This window comes from Ailuropoda melanoleuca, chromosome 13 (genome assembly GCF_002007445.2).
Source record: "Ailuropoda melanoleuca isolate Jingjing chromosome 13, ASM200744v2, whole genome shotgun sequence".
In the NCBI taxonomy this organism is placed as follows: domain Eukaryota; kingdom Metazoa; phylum Chordata; class Mammalia; order Carnivora; family Ursidae; genus Ailuropoda; species Ailuropoda melanoleuca.
The window spans coordinates 34,649,301-34,674,056 of record NC_048230.1 but is presented as its reverse complement, the minus strand read 5'-3'; the positions used below and the strand labels follow the sequence as shown (position 1 = coordinate 34,674,056).

At 37.0% G+C, this 24,756-nt stretch overlaps 1 protein-coding gene across 2 annotated transcripts in view; it reads left to right on the top strand.

Annotated features, from left to right (window-relative positions):
- The window catches only part of ABCA6 (ATP binding cassette subfamily A member 6), a 70,882-nt gene that overhangs the window by 30,351 nt on the left and 15,775 nt on the right, over positions 1–24,756 (top strand). For both annotated transcript variants that reach the window (XM_034641182.1, XM_034641181.1), the window contains exons 11-25: positions 1,040–1,098; positions 4,182–4,292; positions 4,907–5,082; positions 5,286–5,405; positions 5,645–5,783; positions 6,327–6,417; positions 7,526–7,665; positions 10,807–10,923; positions 11,945–12,125; positions 12,508–12,674; positions 15,426–15,559; positions 17,612–17,749; positions 21,246–21,353; positions 22,170–22,343; positions 22,778–22,891. In XM_034641182.1, the coding sequence (XP_034497073.1) occupies positions 1,040–1,098; positions 4,182–4,292; positions 4,907–5,082; positions 5,286–5,405; positions 5,645–5,783; positions 6,327–6,417; positions 7,526–7,665; positions 10,807–10,923; positions 11,945–12,125; positions 12,508–12,674; positions 15,426–15,559; positions 17,612–17,749; positions 21,246–21,353; positions 22,170–22,343; positions 22,778–22,891 (1,969 nt within the window). The remainder of the gene's footprint in view (positions 1–1,039; positions 1,099–4,181; positions 4,293–4,906; positions 5,083–5,285; positions 5,406–5,644; positions 5,784–6,326; positions 6,418–7,525; positions 7,666–10,806; positions 10,924–11,944; positions 12,126–12,507; positions 12,675–15,425; positions 15,560–17,611; positions 17,750–21,245; positions 21,354–22,169; positions 22,344–22,777; positions 22,892–24,756) is intronic.

The following is a 24,756-nucleotide window of genomic DNA, read 5'->3' as shown; positions in this document are numbered from 1 at the left end:
TAGGGTCAACATTAGGTTGGTGTTGAAACCATGAGAATCAATAAGATAACCCATCAAGAGAGTCTAGAGTGAAAAGACCATAATGTACATGGAGAGCCTGTGGAACACCAAGATGATGTATTTGGCAAAAGAAGAGGACATTTCAAGGAAACAGAGAAGGACGTGTCGGGATGAGCACTGGGTGTTACGTGCAACCAATGAATCATTAATCACTACAACAAAAACTTATGATGTACAATAAGCTGGCTAACTGAATGTAATAATTTTAAGAAGGAAACAGAGAAAGGACATTTAGAAAGATAGGGAAACCAGTAAGTCAAATGTTACCTTGAATGTAGGCACTTCAACAAGGACATCACCAGTAGCAACTTGTAATCCCATAAGTAAGGCTAGAAAAGTCTTCGCTGCATTTGGTGATTTAGGAGGCCTCTAATGATTTTAGTATGAAGAGGTTCACTACAGTAATGGACTCAGAAGCCAGAGCAATTGAGGAGAAAGTGAGACGTGAGAAGGTGGATGTGGCAAGTTTATATTCTTACTTTGAAAAAAATGTTTTAAAATATGGAGAGAAGAGAAATCTGATTGAATCCAAAGCAGAGTTACAGGCCAAAGAGAAGCTATCAGAGAGGAAACTATAGAAAATGTAGGTGACAGAAGGTCTGATTAATGAGCAAGTTTGAAGGGAATGGGGGGGGTGGGAGGTGATAGTTAAAGAGTACAGATAAATGAGCTGATCTTGTACAGAATAGGAAACACCAAATATTCTAGGGCTAGAGAAAGAAGGTGAGAACAATTTCAAAGTGTTCTGCTTTTCTAAAGCAAAACACTAATCATTTTGTTGTAACTTTCCAAAGAGAAACTTTCATTTTCTCTCTCAGGGGAAATGATTAATCAAAAATAAGCCTGTCTTTCTGAGTAGACTGGTTATGCCATCCCTACTTCACATGAAGAGGTTGTTGGATCTATCACTTTAACTGGGGTTGTTCCTGATCCCTACTATCTCTGTGTTGGCCGAGTAACACCACTTCTGTCATTTCAGGATCAGAAATGTTAAAAAAGAATATACGGGAAAGTCTGGGAAAATGGAAGCATTGAAAGGTAAAGACAAACATTTCATTGTCTTGTCGACTTCTTTATTACAAAAAATGGGGAAAATTCCATGTGAAAACTTTGTTAAGTGTAGATAAGCAAAACAGAAAAAGAAAACGATACAAACAATCTAATTCCACCCCTTGGAGATTAACCATGATTAAGAGCTGGCTATAACATCCTTCTGGATGTTTCATGGATCTATTAATTTACAAGAATGGGGTCATGCAATGAAAAGTGTGATTTCACTTTGTTTTTAAAGGTGAGTTTGCAAAAAACCATATTGTATTTCATTTGCACCGTGAGGAAAGAACATCTAGACTTAAAATTTATATATTTTTTTATACCAGCCAGGGAACCTACATAGTTTCTATGTACCAGTGAGATTAACTAAAACAAGACGAGTAACACCACTGACCATGAATTAAATTTCACAAGTCGCTATCCCTAGGGCAAACACAGTTATAATTTTGAATCAACCAATGTATCTGTTACTAAATTCTAACAGATACAGTTTTCTATAACAAGCATTGAAGTAAACATCCAAGTTAGTGGCTGCGTTTCATAGAGGACAGCTTGCTTTTATAAATTATGGTTTTTAAGAAGACCGTAATTGATTTTTTACGAGAAGTCTTAAAAGTTACAAAAGCGTAACCACAGACCCCCTAAGGTTGAGAGTTCTCGTGATGTGCATTGCATTTACTTCCTAGCAGATAGTGTCCCTTAACTCGATCTTATTTATTCCTCTGAGATCATTTCTCACTTTGAGAGTTTCCTGTACCTGTGTCAGCAAATTTATTCTCACCCCAGATTTGTCCATCCAATGCCATCTAGATCTGTGGTCTCTTTCTTTAATTTTAGCCAAGGATGTATTGAAGTATTTTTTAAATTTGCCATTTCAATTTCCAGAGCGCATTATGAACTACTTTTGTACTCACCAATAACCACGAACTACGTTTTATATCTAGACATCTTCAAAAAAAAACCTAAAAATGAAAAACAATGAATATCAGTGCATAGAAAGCTATATGAAATCACCAGTTACAGCTGCTCTTTGGGAAGTAAGGGGGGAGCTGCACTCTCTCCACCTTCTCTCCGTGCGACTAGTTCCTGTAGTAACTTTGGAACCTTCGGGAACACACTTTGAAGTCCTTACCTAAGCCTATCTTTCAGTGGCTGACAGGATCCTGTTGTATGGCTACCTCGATTTCCTTACACTCGTGTACAAAATTTGGCTTGTTTCCAATTTTTCACTATCATAAAAAAACTGTAATGAGCCTTCTTGTTCAACCTTTGTAAATATCATTATTTCCTGTATGTAAATTTCTAAATGTAAATTATTCAAAGAGACTATGTTTTTAAGGTTCTTATTCATATTTCAAATCATTTCCCTTCAAACTTATAAAAATTTATACACTTGTGGGAATAGCAATAATTAACAACAACAATAATATTAATAGCAACAAACGCTTAAAGTTTATTGAGTACTTAGTGTGTGCTGGCAACTATGAAAAGTGATTTACACAGACTTTTTTTTCATTTAACCCTATGAGATACATAGTATCTCTCCCATTTTGCAGATGAAGAAACTGAGGCTTATATTTCTTTTTTTTTTCCGGTTAATATAGATCAGTTCCAAGATAGGTATCATCAGTTTTCTCTTACCCTGGAAAACACCATTTTTTTTCCATTTAAAAACTTAAGTAAATGTCAAATTTGTTGACGTATTTGTTAGTTGTCCCAATATTAGTTATTAATTCATCTTCTTGATGACTTTAAAAGGTTGTTTCTTTAATCCTTATTTTTTATGTCTACTTTGCTCCATCTTAGGCTTCTTTTGTCTTCTATCATTCAGTGTATCCTGGAGTAATAACATTATTTTAATTATGATATTTACTCCACTGGTTACTGTATTACTAACATTTTAATTACTATAGTTCTCCAACATTTTTTAAAAGATTTTATTTATTGGAGAGAGAGAGACAGGGAGAGAGAGAGTGAGCGAGCAAGAAGGGGGATCAGAGGGAGAGGGAGAAGCAGACTCCCTGCTGAGTGGGGAGCCCAACATGGGTCTTGATCCTGGGACCCCAAGATCATGACCCGAACCAAAGGCAGATGTCCAGCCAACTGAGCCACCTAGGCTCCCTGTTCTCCAACATATTTTAATACCATGTAGTCAAAACTAATATCTTGCTATTCCTTAATTTTTCTTAATTATTTGAGCTAATTTTTCTAATTTTTTTAAGAATCTTTTAGTAGAATTATAAGTGAGAACTTAAATGGATTGTATTATAATAGGAAGAATTTTCTCTTTAGATGTAATTATTATTACCAGCACATTTAATAGCTGTTTAGTTTATCCAAGATCATCCAGATGGAAATGGGTGAACTGGAATTCATCCCAGTTGTTAATTAATTTCAATAATGTTTGAAAGTAGGTCACATAATTTAATTGAAGGAACCTGATCTCTTAGATATAACATATTACAAAATTCTTATTTTATAAAATTATAAAATTTTATCCAATAACTTTTCATAACAGAGTTTGGTTTTCACTTGGTGGTAAAGAAAACAAACAAAAAAAATAGTAAAGGATTCTTAAATAAATGATTTTTTTCCTACCGACCTGTAAATGCAAAAGGTTTGTAATAAAAGAATAGAAAATTTATAACAGGGGAAAACACATATTTTTGGTGAATATATTTTGGAAGGTAATTAATGCCATGAAAAATGTTTATCATTTAACATTTGCAAATGTAAGCTAGGAAAGAATAGAGTATGATCAAAATCCATATATATATATATTTACATGTTCATGTATGCACATGCATATACACAGGAAGAAAGTGTATTACAGTGTTAACATTTGAAATTATAGTTAAATTTATCTTCTTACGTGGTTGTATTTATTTTACAAACATTCTACAGTAACCAGGTTATTTTAGCAGCCAGGAAAATATTGGATATTATATGTTTTAAACTATTTAAATGCTTGAGACTATACAACTAAAATAAATTTTTGTTCTACTCTTAGAACCAGCTCTTTCTAATGCCCTCTTATTTATAATGCTAATATTTTATTTTAAAAACAGACTTGCTCTTTGACATATATGAAGGTCAAATCACAGCAGTTCTGGGTCATAGTGGAGCTGGCAAATCTTCATTACTGAACATCCTTAATGGGTCGTCTGTTCCAACAGAAGGTGAGCAAAAAGAAATTTCTCAAAGGCAAGATGTCCAGAGGTCATATGTTGCCTTTCTTATTTTGAGGTTAAAATGCTTAAGAGAAAACAATGTTTGTTTATCTAACATCATTTACCAGACTATAGGGGTTTTTTTAATGTTTTTTTTTATTATATTATGTTAGTCATCATACAGTACATCCCTGGTTTCTGTTGTAAAGTTCGATGATTCATTAGTTGCGTATAACACCCAGTGCACCATGCAATACGTGCCCTCCTTACTACCCATCACCAGTCTATCCCATTCCCCCACCCCCCTCCCCTCTGAAGCCCTCAGTTTCTCAGTCCATAGTCTCTCATGATTCAGACTATAGGTTTTTGAATATACTTTATATTTCCCAAATTTTTATGAAAATCATTAGCCTTATTCCATTGCTATGTGATATTCCAGAGAAAATATATTCTGCCCTGAACATATATTTATGTTAATATTAATTTGTAGTTGTTAATACATTGTGAAGTCATTATTTTAGATATTTGTGAATCTATGCCAATATTTTCCTGAATAAGATCTCTAAGCATTAATAAAACATATTATCTTACCAATGTTAAATTATTTTAACGTCTATTTTTAGGATCAGTTACTATCTATAATAAAAATCTCTCTGAAATGCAAGACTTGGAGGAAATCAAAAAGATAACTGGTGTTTGTCCTCAATTCAATGTTCAATTTGAGGTGCTCACTGTGAAGGAAAACCTCAGGCTGTTTGCTAAAATAAAAGGGATTCAGCCACAGGAAGTGGAACAAGAGGTAAATGGCCATGCTTGGATTAGCAAGTTAAATTTGCCAAGTTAAATCATGACCACAGAATTTGCCTTCGTGATTTACCTGCCCTGTTATGAATACAATTTAGGTAATGAGGTCCTATAAAAAAGATCCGCTGTAATGGACAGTTAAAATCGTAAAAAATGAATTTTCTTGGATTCTTAAGCTTTGTGTATTTTCTTGCATAGGTACAAAGAATCTTATTAGAATTGGACATACAAAACATTCAGGATAACCTTGCTAAACATTTAAGTGAAGGACAGAAAAGAAAGCTGACCTTTGGGATTGCCATTTTAGGAGACCCTCAAGTAAGTGAGATTCTGCATGCCGTGGAATGCAGATTGAGTAGTAAGAAGTCAAGCTCTTTTAGTAGTAGGGATTTCATTGTAATGTATCAGGAGAGAATCTGCTGTTAAACTATGAATATAAGTATACCGGACCTAAATGGTTGGATAGTTATTATTTGACTTATTATTGTTATCCATGCTACCATGTGGGAAAAGTTAATGTGGGAGAGAGATATGTTATACATTTTCATCTTCTGTAGATTTTGCTATTAGATGAACCAACTGCTGGGTTGGATCCCTTTTCAAGGCATCGAGTATGGAGTTTCCTCAAGGAACACAAAGCAGGCCGTGTGATCCTTTTGAGTACCAATCTCATGGATGAGGCTGACATCCTGGCTGGTATTTGTTGGTTTTATCTCAGTTTTATAATAAAGAATTTGGGAAATGTATATTTCTAGGACAAGCACTGTGCTCCCATGACTTTCATGTGTGCTCCATTCCTTAGTATTCTGGGGAATGACGAGAGTCTAATCCCCGCCTAGAATTCCTCACTGACTACATTTGCTACATTGTGACCACTAATAAAATATTGTAAGGCTTTTTTTTGTTTTGATTAATTTAAACATTGAAATCAATATATATCTGGTTGAAAAATATTCACTTATTCTTTAGCATACAGAATGGGAAATATGCCAATGTAATTTCTGGGGTTTTTTTTTCAAGAATTATTGTAAGGCACAGAAATAGACTGGAACACATAAGCTTATTTTAAATGCATCAATTTTACTGTGTATTTCAAATTTCTTAATATATGTTAGTTACATTTGTTTCCTGTAGCGCACTTCTCGTTTGGAAATCTGAGCATTGTCTTCTCACCTATATTTTCTAGAGAGGGAAGAAATGACTCCCATCATCCTTTCTTTTTTGCTTCTTTTTAATCAGATAGAAAAGTGATCATGTCCAATGGGAGACTGAAGTGTGCAGGGTCTTCTGTCTTTTTGAAGAGAAAATGGGGTCTTGGATATCACTTAAGGTAAAGACTTTGGGGATAGTTTGGATATATACATATATATATATCTACACACATATACATATATGTATGTTTTCTTTTTTTAAAAGATTTTATTTGTTTATTTGAGAGAGAGAAAGTGCATGAGTGGGGAGTGAGGAGGGGCAGGGGAAGAGGGAGAAGCAGGCTCCCACTGATCAGGGAGCCAGACATGGGGCTCCTGGATCCCAGGACCCCAGGATCACAACCTGAACAGAAGGCAGACACTTAACCGACTCAGCCACCCAGGCGCCCCATATATATGTTTTCAATACTGGTATATCAAAAAGGCAGACAATTAGGAGGGACAGTTGACCTTGTGCTTCATCTTTGTCAAACTATTAACTAGTGTTTCCCAAATGTTTTTCCTGCCTTTATTAATGCTAATGATAAGCAAAATTTCAAAGGTATAAGCCCAGGCTTACAGATCCCAGCAGGGCTACTTCATGGACTGCTGTCTAGGTAGCCTCTCTGAGCATCCTAAATCTCTCTCTTCTTCCCACCCTCCATCTCCCTCAAATGATCTTGTAACATATTTTCATTCTTTCATTGGGCACGAAATCAAATGATTTCAGAAGCTAGTATCAAAAATGGGAGAGAGTTAAGAGCACTGTATCTAACAAGAAAGTGTGTCCAGGTGAAAAGAATTTTTAAAAACCCAAACCAAAAACCCTATGGCCAAACAAACCATGCATGTAGACCAAACTTCCCTATTAGTCACTAATTCCTGATATCATCACAATCTGGTGTAATTATTTTCCTTAAGCAATTTCTTCTACCTAATGCACTTGCCTTGCTCTGTTTATCTTCCTACTTGAAATATAGTTTAACTTACAGCATGCATTTGTTTGTATATTTGTAATTGTTCTGAATTTATACAACTCCTCCACATAGATCATAAGATTTTTCGAACTGATGGCATTATTATTATTATTATTATTATTTCTGTTGTTGTTGTTGTTATTCACTCATTTTGTTTGTTCCCTAAAGCCAAGTAAGGTAGTACTCAGAGGCTAGGTATTCAGTAAAAGCCCTTCTTTTGTGATAGCAGTAGAGAAAACACAAATCAATGATCTTTTCTTTTAAATATTAGTTTGTACAGAAATGAAGTATGTGATCCAGAAAAAATAACATCCTTCATTAATCATTACATCCCTGATGCTAAATTAAAAACAGAAAACAAAGAAAAGCTTGTGTATACTTTGCCCATGGAAAGGACAAATAAATTTCCAGGTAACTTAAATATGATTATGATGGAATGAAATTTGGGAACAAGTGTTCACCTCATTATTACAGCTTTCATTATTTAATGGATTTGGATTTTGTCTTAGGTTGGGTTCCCTAAAAAGCAGAACTTGAAATGAGGACTTGAGTGCACCTTGTTTGGTAACTGATGCCTAGAAACACCAGGAGGGAATGGGGACATGAGAGTGGGGAGCAAAGGAGGCAAGGGAAGTTTGCATTATTGAGCAGGTGGTTGCAATATGAAATTGAGATGTAATACCATCAGAATAAATAACTGAATAAGTGAGCAAGGGGCTCAGTGTTACATCAGGAGAGGGGTGAGAAAGCTGGGGTATTTATTTGCCACTCCCTACCCTTCACTGGTTGAGATGCCTTCAGGAGCATTAATTTTCTGACCCATATGGCTTGTACTTAACATGAGCTTAGCATACCTCACGGCCCAGAACAGCAGGCAGGTGTTAATAAGCAGATTTATTGCATATAAGTGAGTACAGAAGGGATGGGAGCGGGGCTTCAAGGTGTCTGCTATAGGTTCCCTTTTATATTTTAATTTAATTGTGTGTATATATATTTTGCAGAAAAAATAGTTTATTTGGCAAAAGTATTCACCATGGGTTCCCAGTCTGCTGAGTAGCAGTCCTAACCTAGGATTTGTTTGATAAGTAATTCTAATAATAGCTAACTCTTTGTACAGTGTTTGCCATGAGTCAGGCACTGTTCCTAATAGTTGCATATATATCAACTCATTTAGTCTTACAACTATTCTGTGAGGTAGGTGCTATAGTCTTCCCTGTCTTACAAATGAGGAAATAGATCTGTCTTTTTTAATTTAAAAGCTTCCTTTTTATCTAAACATTTAGTTTATTAAAGGTTTAACTCTCTGCATCCCTGATTTAAAGAGGCTCATTTGTATGATTCAGTCTTATTAAGCAAATACTCAGGAATTCAGATTTAGTCTCACCCCCAAATAAGGCAGCTCTCCGTGTCCTTATAGGAGCTGTAAGGTGGTGTTCTCAAGTCAATAGGCTATACTGTGTTATTCTGTCCAGTGAGATACAACTAGCCTTTTGTTTGGTTGGGGAAGGAAAATAGTGAGTTATATGTTGATACCACCAGAGTCCCTGGTGTTGATGTTTTGGTCTATGACAGCCTCTTTATTCTGACCCTAGGCCTCTGCAAGTCCAGTGACGTTCTTATGTCCTATAGGAAATATGAAAGATAATAGTAAAAGTTTATTGGGAACCTATTACATAAAAGGCACTGCTTGGGGCACTAGAGATACAGAGTTAAATAAGACATCTGAGTCCCTACCCTCATGGAGGGTACATTCCATTGGGTGGGGAGAAGTGGACACACACATAAGCCAAGGTGTATTACATTGTATAATGCAATAATAAACAAAGCCATATGGTTTAGAGAGAAAGCTCATGTCAGGCTGGGGTTTATATAGATTGCCAGAAGCACAAAAGAAGAAAACGATCAAAAGCATTCCAAGCAAAGGGGGGAAAGAGATGTCTGGAGTGCAGTGTGTGCGGGAGGAGACTGGCAAGTGGGGATGGGTGAGGCTGTAGGGATAGATGAAGGTTTGTGCATATAGAGCTTCAGAGGCTGTCATGTGGTGTTTGAATTTTATCTTAAATGCGCTGAGAAACCACGGAGAGTCATTAAATGGGGGATTGATGTGATGTGACTTATATTTCCATTCTCTGGTTCTAAAAGAGCGCTCTGGATGTAGAAAAAGAAGAGTAGGTGCTGGGAGACCAGCCGTGTGACCATTTCAGACTTACAGGGGAAAGATGTTATCCGTGTGCTACCATGGTGCCAGTGGAAAGATGGATGAAAAATCCAGAGGGACTTCTAGAATTTTGGCTCGAATCACCAGGCGGAAGATGGTGTCATTTGTTATAAAATGATGAGAGAGACAGTTGGGTAGGATGGAGAAGGAGGAATTAATGTTCTGTTTTAGAAATGTTTGCTTTGAGATGCTTCTAGACTTCAAAGTTGAGATGTCACGTGGCTAAGTAGACTGTTGGTTATGGGATATTGGAAGTCAGAGAACACTCAAAGTGAGAATTTAACTTGGGAATCAGCAGCATACAGATGGATTTAATGCAAATTTGAGCGTATGGAAAGAGTGTTTGAAAAGAGAAGATGATCCAGGACTGAGTCCTCAGGAGAAGGTAGAGGAGGAGTCAGAGAATGGTGGAAATCAAGAACCCCCCATGAACTTGAAGGAAAAACAAAAGAATACGTATGTTTCTATTAACTCAAGGGAGACAGTGTTTGTAGAAGGATGAAGTTGTCAACAGCTTCAAATGTCCCTGAATGAGAGAGAGAGAGGGTTAAAAGAATTGTTAAAAAGCTCTTGTCCATTGAATTTAAAATGTGGAATCATTGATGACCTTGGAAAGAACAGTTTCTATGGAGGGATAGGGATAGCGTTTGGATTTGTGGGGGTTCAGTTGAATAGGATGTGACAAATTTAAGGTGGTAAAGTAGACAAACCTTTGAGCCATGGGTGCATGTGTGTAGTGGGAGGCTGGGGAGCGGGGAGATTGGGTTTTTGTTTTTGTTGTTGTTTTTGGTTAATGGGTTAACTTATGGCATTTTGCCTGCTGTTTGGAATGGCCCAGTACATGAAGGAGAAACTGATGATACAGGCCAGAAAAGGGCAGGAGATTACTTTAGGAAGTCCTCAAGATGCCAGAATGGAATGGAATTCAGAACACAAGTCAAAGAGGTAGCCTTGGAGGGCGCAGCTCTAAGTCTTCCACCTGTACAGAACCAAGACCCAGAATATGGGTAGAAATAAATGCTGATTTGTGTGGAGGTGAGAAGATGATGTTTTTTCTGATTGCTCGTATTTCCTCAAAGAAGTGTTCTGGAAGTTCATGAGCTGAGAATGTAAGGTAGAGTACAGATGGATTGAGGGTAGAGGGGAAAGTTCTGACATTCATTTCAGAGAAGAAGAACATTTTAATAAAATGTTGCTTTTGCTTTCTGTGATATTCCAAAGACATATATTTTTCTGAACAATATTCCGGATCATCTTGTAAATAAGTGTTAATTTACTGGATTTTGTTATCAATGTGATATTTAAAATGTATCTATTCCGGTCTGTTGCCTTAGACCTTTTCAATGATCTTGATAAGTGTTCTGGCCAGGGTGTGACGAGTTATGACATTTCCATGTCCACTCTGAACGACGTCTTCATGAAACTGGAAGGAAAATCAACTATTGAACAAGGTAAATTCATTGTATAAGTAACAGAAAATCAATTTCCAAATAATCATGTATTAATTTAGTATTTTATAATGCTTTATGCATGACTTACACTAAAGAATATGAGTAATTCCAAATTTGACTGCTGTTTGGGAAGGGTTGTATTGTTTTCTAACATCATTACTAGGACTGAACACAGATCCCTTTTTGGAATATAACAAATTTCTCTTTGCAAACTATTTGCTTACTATTTTAGCAGTTTTCTCCTATCCCCAGATGCTCACTGCTCCTTGGATATTCTGAGAATGTGAAAGGCTCTCAATCAAGGTCATGAAGTCTGAGCAGATATTTCTTATAAAAATTGCTCTTAGCTTGTTCATGTTGAAAATTTCACTGAGGTCTTAATGGAGAAAAAGCTAGGATCATCTCCTGTGTGTTTTAATGGATAGTAATAATGAGAAGGACAGTCATTTACAGAGCCTCTATCCAGAGACTTTGATCAATGTGTGGATATAGTGCATTACCTTTCTACAAAAACCTTTCCAACAAAAGGCATTGGCACCATTCTACATAGGCGAAAACTAGACCTAAGAGCAGTTAATTTGATTGGTCCTAAATCATGCCACTTACAAATCATGTATTTGGGAATGAGATACAGGTCTGGTGGCTTCAGAGCTCGTAATCATTTACCTACATTTTGAAATTACTGACAGCTTAATAGCTGACATTTAGGCATCAATGATTGGCTATTTCAATGGAGAATATTTCTTGAAATCCCTCAGAATATTGTTACATGTGGGACCTTCTATATCTTTTCAAAGGCTAGGTGTAATGAGGTCACACTTTACTGAATTCTTCTTTGGGTATGAATTTAGTTATATTTTATCATTGAGTTTATTGAATGTGGACGTTATAAATATAATTTGTTTCTTATATTGTTTGCTTTGTAACCATTGTAAAACAACTTTTAATGTTGCAAAAAAGAGAAAACTGTGATGTCCAAGGATGGCATTAATAATGTGTGTGTGTGTGTGTGTATGTGTAGATTTTGAACAAGCAGAGATAAGAGACACAGAAAGCCTACATGAAATAGAGCCAGCTTGCTCTTCTTTCCCTGAAATGCAGAAGGCTGTGAGTGACATGGGCCTCTGGAAAATGCAGGTCTGCACAATAGCACGGCTTCGTTTCTTAAAGTTAAAACGTGGGAGGAGAGAGCTTTTGATCCTGTGAGTATCAGAGTACTGTGGTTTTTGTTAGTGAGTTTCAAGAGAGGGTTAAACCAGAAGAGAATTTAAAACTAGAACATAGTACCCAACATTCCTGCCGGAAAATGGATAAATACATTTCATTTTATTGACCGTAGGAATGCCTGTATGGTAGCACCTGATTAGCCTCATACACAGGTCTGTTTAGTTTTCATGGTTTGATACCTGGTGTTTATATAGCGATGCCTTTTAGTACTGTGTGGGGTACTAAGGCCTTACTTTCAAAATTTTAGCACCTATACTCTTGGCTGGCACAGAGTTCGTACCCAACAAATACTGTGAAATATCTGTCAATAAATAAAATTGCTACAGATTCATGTGGTTATTTTTCCTTTATTGGTAGACTCTTGGTATTTGGGATTGCAATATTCCCTTTGATTGTGGAGAAGATACTTTATGCTCTATTAATTCAAAAGAGTGATTGGGAATTTAAAACTGAACTGTATTTCCTCTCTCCTGGACAACCTCCTGAAGACCCTCGTACCAGCCTATTGGTCATCAATAACACAGGTGAAGAGAAAAAGAAAATTTAATCCAGAAATAAGTTATTTTTATGTAGAGGGGGAAAAACAAAGAGAAGAGAATGTGTATTTAGACTTCATTTATAGAAAACAGCTGAGGTACAGTGCCTATTTGCGCTGATTTTGGAGATGATGGAGATGGTGGGATTGACAGAAGTAGCATGGGTGAGTCACTATATAACGTGGTTAAAGCAGAACTGCCTATCTACCTGACCACCGTAAGCTCTTATGTGAAAGAGAAATAAGCTTCTATATTGACTGAACCACTTTATCTAGATCTCCTTGTTGCAGCAGCCTAACCTGTTCCATAAATATTATACACACTGATTGATATATACAGAATGCATTTTTATACCCTATGCCCCTCCAGCAGGATCTAGGAAGCTTCCTTAAGACAATTTGGAATGCATGTTCTTGTTATCCTAAAAAATTGGTTTTGTCTAACTGCTTATTTAACTTTGAAGAAGCTTTTATTTCTACCTAAGACGTGAAATATATATATATTCAGCATTGGAGACCTCTCTTGATGAGTACCCCAGCCCATTCTAATATTCATATACAGCTATAATACCTCTTTAATCAAAAGTGGTCTTTTAATTTCTGTTTCTCATTCTTCTTTTCAATTTGGGTTTTAGAAAGTAAGTTTTATTCACTGTGCTACCTTAAAATGGAAATCCTTGTGAATTATATATTTGTATGATCTAGAAATTTTCAGCCAATCATTATCAGCCTATTCATTTTTATTTTTCAGTCTATTATTATCTCATGTATATATTTTCCTTCTCCAGTTACTCTAAGAACAATATACTTGGATTAGCTTACTTATTTTTCTTCCCTGTACTCAGTTGTGAGGTATTCTGTGATTTAAGTTTGGAGCTTCTCCGCCATCTTGTTCCTCTTTCCTCAAAATATGATGGTTCTTGGTAAGATGTTCATCTTTAAATCAGGGAATCCCTGTTTGCCTAAGGGAATGTGAGTAACCATTAACCTTTCCTACCTTAGGTGACTGTGGAGATGGAGTATGGATGCATGGAAAGCTTATTTTCTATGTAAACATTCCTTTCCCACCTGGTGGGAATGCTAATTCATCTGGGCCTTCGTCCTGTTTTATGATCCCAGAACCCCTTTCTGGGTGTCCCCAGTATGAACTCCGTTTCAAAGTCCAAATGAGCAAAAAATAAGAGTCCTCTTTTTCTCTTTTCCCATTCCATTCTGTCCTTTTAATTGTCTGGAGTTACTTTAGATCTTGCACTGCTGTTTTCCCCAAATAGTATCCCTTAAAAATTAAGTCTGAGGACTTATATGCCTGGGACAACTACATCTGGCGTCTGTTCCATGTGGACCATGGGGAGAGAACCGTGGTCACTTTGTTTCAGGCGTGGTTAACCAGCTAATGAGCATGGCTGTGGCTTCAGGGCCCACTTGGCCCCCTTGAGTTTTTCCACTCTGAGTTTCCATATCCCGGACATTGGTTTTACCTTTGTAGTTGTTTGCTCTTCTGAGCTCTTGGCTGTGGGTTTTCTTTGCTCTTATTTCTCTGTCAAACAACCTCATCTGCTTTCTTCATTAGGGACGTATCAAAAACTTTGGTCTGATAGTGGCACTCTTCATTTCTTACTATATATATATTTATATAGATATATATACTAGATATGTACATAGAATAGATGTATATGTTTTTTTCTTTAAAGATTTATTTATTTTAGAGAGAGAGTTCACATGAGCAGGAAAGGTAGAGGGAGAGGGAGAGAATCTCAAGCAGACTGTGCACTGACCATGGAGCCCAATGTGGGGCTTGATCTCATGATCCTGAGATCACCATCTGAGCCGAAAGCAAGAGCCAGATGCTTAACTGATTGTCCCCCCCAGGCACCCCTATGTATATGTTAATATACACATACATGTATTTACTTTGCCGTTATTTCAAAGAATAAGGGAGAGAGGGAAGTGTTATTATTGGCCATTTTAGGCTGGCTCATCTGAAGTACTGCTCACAAAATTATTGCATTTCCACAAATTATTGAGTTCAAATGTATTTTTTTTTAAAGATTTTATTTATTTATTTGACAGAGATAGAGACAGCCAGCGAGAGAGGGAACACAAGCAGGGGGAGTGGGAGAGGAAGAAGCAGGCTCATAGCAGAGGAGCCTGATGTGGGGCTCGATCCCATAACGCCGGGATCATGCCCTGAGCCGAAGGCAGACGCTTAACCGCTGTGCCACCCAGGTGCCCCCAAATGTATTTTTTTAACCAAGAGTCATAAAATAGAATTATCTTGTTTTATTTATTTATTTTTTAAAAAGATGTTATTTATATATTTGACAGAGAGAGAGAACTCAAGCAGGGGGAGCTGCAGGCAGAGGGAGAAGGGGAAGCAGACTCCCTGCTAAGCAGAGAGCGGGACATGGGACTTGATCCCGGGATGCTGGGATCATGACCTGAGCTGAAAGCAGACGGTTAACTGACTGAGCCACCCAGGCACCCCTAGAATTATCTTGTTTTAATAGTCACGTGTTAGCATGCACTAAAAGGGAATTATAAAGCTAACTCATCACAGCATTGGATTTGATAAATAAAAGATGGTAGAATGAGCTAATATTATTATTATGATGCCCAAAGACACATGCCTTCACATACTATTCTGTAGATATTGACTTCAAATTGTGTATGTGATTTATGTTAAAAATTTGACATATATGTTCTTGTTTTCTATGGCCTTCTGTTACTGATTTCATACTAGAATCAAATATTGAAGATTTTATACAGTCAGTGAAGCATCAAAATATACTTTTGGAAGTAGATGACTTTGCAAACAGAAACGGCACTGATGACCTGTCATACAATGGAGCTATCATAGTGTCTGGTAAACAAAAGGTATGTTGGCCTCTTGGTTTTGCTTTCATAAAAAAAATTAAAAAGTGCTACATTTTTAACTCTTGTTTTTTTTAAAGATTTTATTTATTTGTTTCCCAGAGAGAGAGCAAGAGAGAGAGAGAGTGAGCACAAGTGGGGTGAAGGGTAGAGGGAGAAGCAGACTCCCTGCTGAGCAGGGAGCCCGATGCGGGAATCGGTCCTGGGACCCTGGGATCGTGACCTGAGCCGAAGGCAGATGCTTCACTGACTGAGCCACCCTGGCGCCCCCATTTTTAACTCTTAAATGGCAGTCAACCCAGCTAGTATATAGCAACTTGATTTAAAAACATTTGGGGTCATTATTAAATAAGTTGTGAAGTTTTTTTCTTTTTAAGATTTTATTTATTTATTTGACACAGAGAGAGAGAGAGAGAGAACACAAGCAGGGGTACAGGCAGGCAGAGGGAGAGGGAGGAACAGATTCCCCGCTGAGCAGGGAGCCCACTGTGGGGCTGGATTCCAGGACCCTGGGATCATGACCTGAGCCAAAGGCAGACGCTTCACCAACTTAGCCACCCAGGCCCCTCAATAAGCTGTGAAGTTTAAATAAGCTTTTGTAAAACATTTTCAATCTTAACTTTAGAATTAGATGATTTTTACATTTGAAAATAGCTAAGTATAATTGCGGTATTCAGATTCAATAAAATATTAGACCTTATAATTACCAACCATGAGTTTAAAGAATTTTATTCGATGGCTAACAACTCAAAAGTTGTTTTTTATACAGTTGACCTTTGAACAACATGGGTGTTAGGGGTGCTGAACCCCTACACAGTTGAAAATCCACATATAACTTTTAACTCCCTAAAAACTTACCTGCTAAGACTCAACTTACTGTTGGCTGAAAGCCTTACCAATAACATTAACAGTCAATTAATGCATATTTTGTGTGTTGTATGTATTGCATAATGTATTCTTGGAATAAGGTAAGCTAGAAAAGAGACAATGTTATTAAATCATTAGGAAGAGAAAATACATTTACATTACTGAAAAAAATTCACATAGAAGTGAAACGTGTAGTTCAAAACTGTGTTGTTCAAGGATCAACTGCATTGAGAATATACATTAAATAGTATAAAGGCCACATGAAATCTCTGAGAGAAAAGTGTTCTCAGTCTACTGTTAACATGTTTCAATTTGGGTAAAAGAGTCCAAGGCATAGAGACTGTTCCAGGTACAAGACTATTGAAAATACATCCTAATTGTAAGTAAAACTCTTGAGTCTTACTCAAAAGCCAATGAAAAGCAGGGAGCCACGTGAAATAAAGCTACCTCATTATTCCTTGCTACAAGGAAAATAAAAACCAAAACGAAAGCCTTGTAAGATATAGCATTGAATTCAGTTTCATCTAAACTAAGTACATCATAAAAAATGCAATCGTACTCTGTTTCATATCTGAAGCTAATGTAGCGTTTTGTGTCAACTTTACTTCAGTTTCTTAAAAAAGGCAACTCTCGTGCCAACTGTAGGGAACTGCATTGCTTGGCCATGGCTTTGTTACTTATCTAACATATTTATTACACGAACCAATAGAATGTTTAACCACTATTGAGCCTCTTGATAAATGTATGAACATTTTCATAAACCTGGAGGATATAAACATTGTCTCAGAAAGCATAAAAATGGTTCATTGGCAGTGTAACCATGAGTACTTTATGCACCCTATGCTTATCTCCTATCCAGGAAATCAGAGATCCTTTGCTTGCTCACTATGAACTGACAGTGTCTCCTTATCAGGGTTATTTTTATATTCAGTTATTTGAAATTTCCTCATCGGCAAAATGAGGACCAAAATGATCTAAAATTAATAATACTAAGAAAAATTCATATTGCTGACTATACCACCACCTTGTTATCCCCTTTCACAAATGACGAAGCTGAGGCTCAGAAAGGTCAGTTATCTTGATGATCATACAGAGTGTGTAACTCTTGGGATTTTAATATAAACCTTTTTTTTTTTTGGTCTTTAATGACTTAGAATTAACATCATTTTATTTTTGTTTTATTCAAAGGATTACAGATTTTCAGTTGCATGCAATACCTTGAGACTGCACTGTTTTCCTATTCTTGTGAATATTATTAGCAATGGGCTACTCCGAATGTTTAATGGTACTCAGAATATTCGAATTGAGAGAAGCCCATATCCTTTTGTAAGTATTGGATTTACTCATTCTAAACAATGAAGAATTTGGCAAGCAACTGATGTTTTCTTTCACTTTTAAATATTCACCATTGATTGTTAATCCTGAAAATTTTTTTGTCCTAGCATTTTAAACATTACATCTAACAAAATACAATTTTTTCCCCTTGGTATTATCAGAGAATGATGATGGGGGAATACTTTTCAATATCATGTCATTGTCTTCTAGAGAATCTTCTGCAAAGATACAGACTTGATTGCAGAAGTGTATTGGAGAGAGTGTGAATGAGGGCGTGTGTGTGTGTGTGTGTGTGTGTGTGTACATTGAATTGGAAATCAAGAACACTTGTTAAACAGCTTTAGAATCTTGTAAATCTAATCTAATTGTTGGTGGACCATCATTGACTAAATGAGTAGTAGATTGATATGAAGGAGAATTTGCCAGTTCTCGGGCTGTATGCTCTCTGATGAATTCCTTCACCTGTCTGTAGTTGTGTGCATTGCAGGGGTTTCGGATGTACACGGGGTGCATCTTCAGGGTTTTTGTCAGCTGGCTACAGCCTGGATTTCAATGACAGGAAGCAGTAGTGGGAGCTAGGAGAGCAGGAGGACTCTGCAGCCTGGGCTCCAGTCACATTGCTTCTCCCTTTGCCCCTGGCCCAGCCCAGAAGAGACAGTGTCCTCTTGCTTCATTCTCGTTGGCTTCTCTGAACTTCCCACACGTGTAACTCTTGCACGTGTATTTTCTCTCTATTCGAAGTCCTGATGATAGTAATGGTTTTCTGGTTAGACCCTGATACTCAAGAGGGATCTCTTAAAGCTGACTCACTGTTTCAAACCAGGAGACTGGAAGAGCAATACATAGGATTAGAATGGAGCCATCAAGAAGGGAAGCCCATTTGGTGACAAAGGGGTTGAATTTGGTTTTGGCTTCACTGCTTCACGGTGTTGGGGGTATGTGCTAAAGCAGATGGACAGATTATACTTGAGTGGTCAGTGATGGAGCCATGCACCTATGAGTTGAAGCTACCACTGACCGTGAGAGCTGGGACAGTGCAAGGGTAGGGGGGTCTGAAGGGACCTCTCCAGAAAGTAGAACCAACTGGCAGTAGAAAGACATAGATGTTATCCCCTCTTGGTCCTTTAGTTTCCTCACTTCATTACTTGTTTATTCAGGATCAAATAAAGTTTGATCCTGGTTACTCTCTTAGGCATCCCCAGTGGCACATGCCTTTCTTCCCTCAGCCATTTTTATGAAGACGGTAATGGATTTTTGTACTTGGCAAAATATTCAAATGGATCATTGTAGCCTCTAAAGCCTTAAGTAAAGCTTGAGAACTGTGGAATTGTTTTGAGACAGGCTACCGCACTGCTGAGCTGTGATTATATCCAAGAGACAGTCCTGTACCCACACATGGGCCCAGCCTCAGGCAGCCACTGATCTGGGGATGGTGATTCAAAGTTCATCTCCTCGCCCACAGGCTTGGTGGCATCAAGTTTTCTTTTTAGCTCTGTTGCTTCAGAACACATCCGACCAGCTACTGATGCAGGCCTGAATGATCTGTTTCTCTAGGATCATAATTCCCAAATTATTATTTTTTGTATTGTGGCAGAAACATATAACGTAGAATTCACCATCTTAACCATTTTTAAGTGCACAGTTTAGTTGTGTCAAGCATATTCATACTATTGTGAAACAGGTCTCTAAAACTTTTTCATCTCGCAGAACTAAAACCTCATACCCATTACACAAGAATGCCCTGTTGTCCCCTTCCCCCAGCCCCTGGCAGTCGTCATCCTAGTTTCTGTTTCTATTAATTTAACTTCTTTTGATACTCAGATAAGGACAATCGTGTAGTATTTGGTTTTTTGTGACTGGCTTATTTCCCTGAGAATAATGTCCTTGAAATTCATCTATGTTGTAACATGTGACAGGATTTCCTTCCTTTTAGAGGCTGGATAATTTTCCACTGTATGTAGATACCATGTTTTGTTTACCCCTCTATCTGTTTATGAACATTCGGTTTGCTTCCGCCTCTTGGCTATTATGAATAGTGCTGCCATAAACACATGTGGGAAGGTATCTCTTTGAGACTCTGCTTTCAATTCTTTTCGATATACACCCTGAAGTGGGTCCTGAGTTTTTTTTTTTTACTTCTTTTATTTTACTTCTATTTTTTTTCCTAGGAGTTGAAGCCTCATGTTAAATGATCAGAAATCATTTCCCTTCCTACATTCATGCATAGATGTTGCTGGATTAGGCGTACACTTTTATTTTTATTTTTCAGTACTTCAAAAAGCACATTTTTATGATAGTGTTTGTTTCATTTTTTAATTTTAATTTTTTATTAGTTTCAGAGGTAGAATTTAATAATTCATCAGTGGCATATAACACCCAGTGCTCACTATATCAAGTGTCTTCCTTAATGTCCATCACCTAATTACCCCTCCTCCCCCACCCGCTTCCCCTCTAGCAACCCTCAGTTTGTTTCCTTTAGTTAAGAGTCTCTTACTGTTTGCCTCCCTCTCTGTTTTCATCTCATTTTATTTTTCCTTCCCTTTCCCTATATTCATGTTTTGTTTCTTAGATTCCATGTATGAGTGAAGTCATATGGTAGTTGTCTTTCTCTGACTGACTTATTTCACTTAACATAATACCCTCTAGTTTCATCCATGTCATTGCAAATGGCAAGATTTCTTTCTTTTGATGGCTGAGTAATATTCCATTGTTTAATGTATATACCACATCTTCTTTATCCATTCATCTGTTGATGGACATCTGGGCTCTTTCCATAGTTTGGCTATTGTGGACATGGCTGCTATAAACCTTGGGGTGCAGGTGCCCCTTCAGATCACTACGTTTGTATCCTTTGGATAAATACCTAGTAGTCAATTGCTGGGTCATAGGGTAGCTCTATTTTTAACTTTTTGAGGAGCCTCCGTACTGTTTTCTGGGGTGGCTGCACCAGTTTGCATTCCCACCAACGGTGTAAGAGGGTTCCCCTTTCTCTGCATCCTTGCCAACACCTGTTGTTTCCTGAGTTGTTAATTTGAGCCATGCTGACTGGTGTGAGGTGGTATCTCATTGTGGTTTTGATCTGTATTTCCCTGATGCCAAGTGATGTTGAACATTTTTTCATGGGTCTGTTATAAGAAGAATTAATACCTAGTTTTCTGAAACTGTTTCAAAAGATAAAAATGGAGGGGAAACTTCCAAATTCTTTCTGTGAGGCCAGCATTATCTTGATTCCAAACTAGACAAAGACCCCACCAAAAAGGAAAATTCCAGATCAATATCCCTGATGAACATGGATGCAAAAATTCTCACCAACATAGCTAATAGTACCCAACAGCACATTAGAAGGATTATTCATCACCATCATGTGGGATTTATTCCTGGGCTGCAAGGGTGGCTCGACATCCTCAAATCAATGGGATACACCACATTAGTGTTTGTTTCATTTTTTAAAATATTCACAAGTTTAAAGTACCTTTTATACTTGCAGAATTATGTGTTCTTCTGGATGGGGCTGCCGGAAGCTTCCATGTTCTTATTTTGGGTCGTGTGCAGCTTTTCACCTTACATCGCCATGAGCAGTATCAGCGATTACAAAGTAAGAGAAGGGGACAAAAAGAGAAACTTCAGGGACTCCAGTAATTGTGATTTAAATGCTATGTATTCAAAATGTTTCCCTGTGAGAAAAACATATAAGCATATGTTTAATTTATATAGTGTAGTGAAGCTTATTTCTACCAAGTCAGAACCTTTACTTCTAAAAATACAAAATATTTTTTACTTCAAAATTGCAGGAAACATGCAATAATTTTACAGGGACTCAAATTAATCTAAACTTGTAAAGGGGGCTGTTCTACCACTTTTGACGACATTATTTCCCAGCGAAAAGGAAGAAATCATTGATATTTAAATTCAGGACCAGATGTAAGCTTAAATCCCCTTTCTACTGTGGCAAATAACATTTTCGGTTATATCTGTATTTGGTCATGTCTGTTATCCACGGCAAAAGAGTTAAATCAGATTTAGGTAAGTCACCCTTCACTATTCTGAGCCAGTAACCCCCATAACATATTTGGATAATGGATAATTTATTGTCCTTCAGGTCACAGGATAATATCTCTTTTGAAGGAATCTTATGCCTTGATTATTATAAGGTCTCCTTTTCTATTCATTATGCATGAGTTAAAGTGGTGCTGGGAATCAGTGCTATAAAATAAAATAATACTCATTTTCACAATGGCCATCATCATTTAATTGGCTCTTTAGACCTCGGATTCCAGATAGTATATACATAATTAAATTATTAGAAGATTTTAAATGATTTGATTATATTTATCTTAAAATCTCTCCCAATGTGTTTGTTTTGGATTTGGATTTCAACTGAATCTATGTATATCCTGTGTTTTCTCATCAGAAGAGAACTAAATCCCAGCTATGGATTTCAGGCCTCTTCCCTTCTGCTTACTGGTGTGGGCAGGCCCTGGTGGATATTAGCTTCTTCATTTTTCTTCTCCTTTCAATGTATTTAATTTTTTACATAGCAAACATAACGGAGATTAACATCACAAGTGGAATTGTGTTTGGTTTGGTAAGTAACACATCATGTAGACAACATCTTATAAAGTAATTCATGATAAATTATAACATTTTATATTTTCTATAAGCAAGACATTTTCATTTTTATGTTGTCATAAACTAAAACAAAAAAAGTTCAAAGTGCATGTACAACAAGATTTCTTTTTTTAAGACTTTTATTTATTTGTTTGAGAGAGAGAGAAAGAGAGCACGAACAGGGAGAGGGGCAGAGGGAAAGAAAGGGAGAAGCAGACTCCCCGCTGAGCAGGGAGCCCAATGCAGGTCTCGATCCCAGGACCCTGAGATCATGACCTGAGCTGAAGTCAGACACTAAACTAAGCCACCCAGGCACCCCTAAAATAAGATATTTAAAAATGTTTGTAATTTAATTTTTCTTTCCGCTAATACTTCAGTGTTTGACTTTGATATTATTTGTATTATTTTCAGGTTGTATTTGGGCTTGGTTATGCAGCTTCACTTGTCTTCTTGACATATGTGATATCATTTATTTTTCGCAAGTGGAAAAAAAATAGTGGCCTTTGGTCATTTTGCTTCTATATTGTAAGTACATATACAAACATATAAACAGAGAGATAGAGTAACTTTCAGTGTAACATTAAATATAATCACCTTTGCCTTGAGAAATGTTACAGTATATAACATGCTTACAATTTCTAATTATTCTCCCTTTTTCTTTTACATATAAATCTATTTCAGTGTCCTTGTCTATTGCATTTTTATACCACTGAAAAGCTACATACTTAGGGAATATTGGAATGTCAGATTTGAAAAAAAAATCAACATCATCTGGTATAATTCACCTCATTTTATAGAGGGGGGAAAATTGAGTAACTTGCTTAAGGCCACATAAAAATCAGTGACGACCCAAGAATAAAATTGAAGTCTCACACCTTATGTCATTCCTGATGTCAAAAACTATGAGGTCGTAGGATGGTTGACAATACTATTTTAAAGTTTATGTTGATCAACACCTTGATTTTAGTGGGCTAAATTGTACATCTTCACGGAGACCTCCAGCAGTTTGCAATAATTTTGTGCCTGATATAAAGAGCTTGTAATTTCATTTAAAATACGTGTTGGAGATACGTTCTGTGATCATCGATCTTTCATCATGCAGTTAGTATCAATTTAAACTATGCTAGTCTTAGGATTCACAGATCATATATAAAAATGTATCAGATGATGGTAAGTGTAGTTGTCCTTTTGTGATCTTGGGTAAATTTGGAAGGAAAGTATAGCAAGGTCCCCTCATCATTGAGTGAAGCCACCCTCAGCTGTTAATTTCTTTCTAGAGTCCAGTGGACTCTCCTAGCCCGCAGGGTGTGGTCCCTCATGGGTATTTTAGGCCCTAGTCTAATAAGGAAGTACCTTTCAGCCTATGGTGGAGGTATGGTACTGTATCTTCTTAACACTGAGCCACAGCACATTTCCTTTGGTGCAGTTTGCAATCCTCTCTTGTTCCAGTGAATGAGAAAGGAGGAAAAAAACAACTCACAAAAGAAACTTGGAGGCTTGGTAGAAGAAAAGGAATTAGCTAAGTGGACTAATGGACTTCTCGTTATCAAAAATAAGGAGCTGGGAGAAAAATTAGACATGTGCGAAGTCATGGAAACCAAGAGGAGAGAAACATGTAAACGTGGATAATCATGCGATACCTTTGCAGAGAGATCGTGGTAGTTGCAAAATAAGAAAAGTTTTTTGGATTCGTCACCTAAAATGCTTACTGCACTCTTACTGAACACTTGATTACAAGTTATTTGGTTTTATTCCCAATTGTTTTTTATATGTAGATTACACACTCCCCCAAACTGTACGTTCACTTAGTCACACAGCATTCCCCTTTATAACAATCCCACAAAACAGTGTAGTCTTCTGATCTAAAGACCTAGGAATCACACACATAGAGGGTTTTGAATTCCCACTTTGTCACTCACTAACTGTGTGGCCTTGAGGATAGTAGTTTCTCTGAACCCTAGATTTCCCATATGTAAGGAAGGACTAGTAAGAATGACCACATTGTGGAGTTCTTGTGGGGATTAAAGCAAACAATGCATGCTAAATTCTTAATGCCTGGTGTTGGGGTAATATTCAGTGAATCTAGTAGTTACAATTCTTAGTGTTTTTATTATAATTCATACATTAATAAGATCCAGCAAAGGTTCAATACAGCGTTCAACACACACTTGTTGACTCATAAACTGATCCTTAAAACAGAACAATGAAAAATTATTTTTATCCCCCCATCCCACATTTACCAGTATCTTACAAGAAAGTAAGTCCATTGCAGTCAAAATGCACAGTATCAATAAAATTATTTGTTTGGAATGGGGAAGAAATGGAGCAGGGATGACTTTTAGAAAGCTTTAGTCTAGGTGGGAGGCAGTATGGACTTTTTAAAATAACCA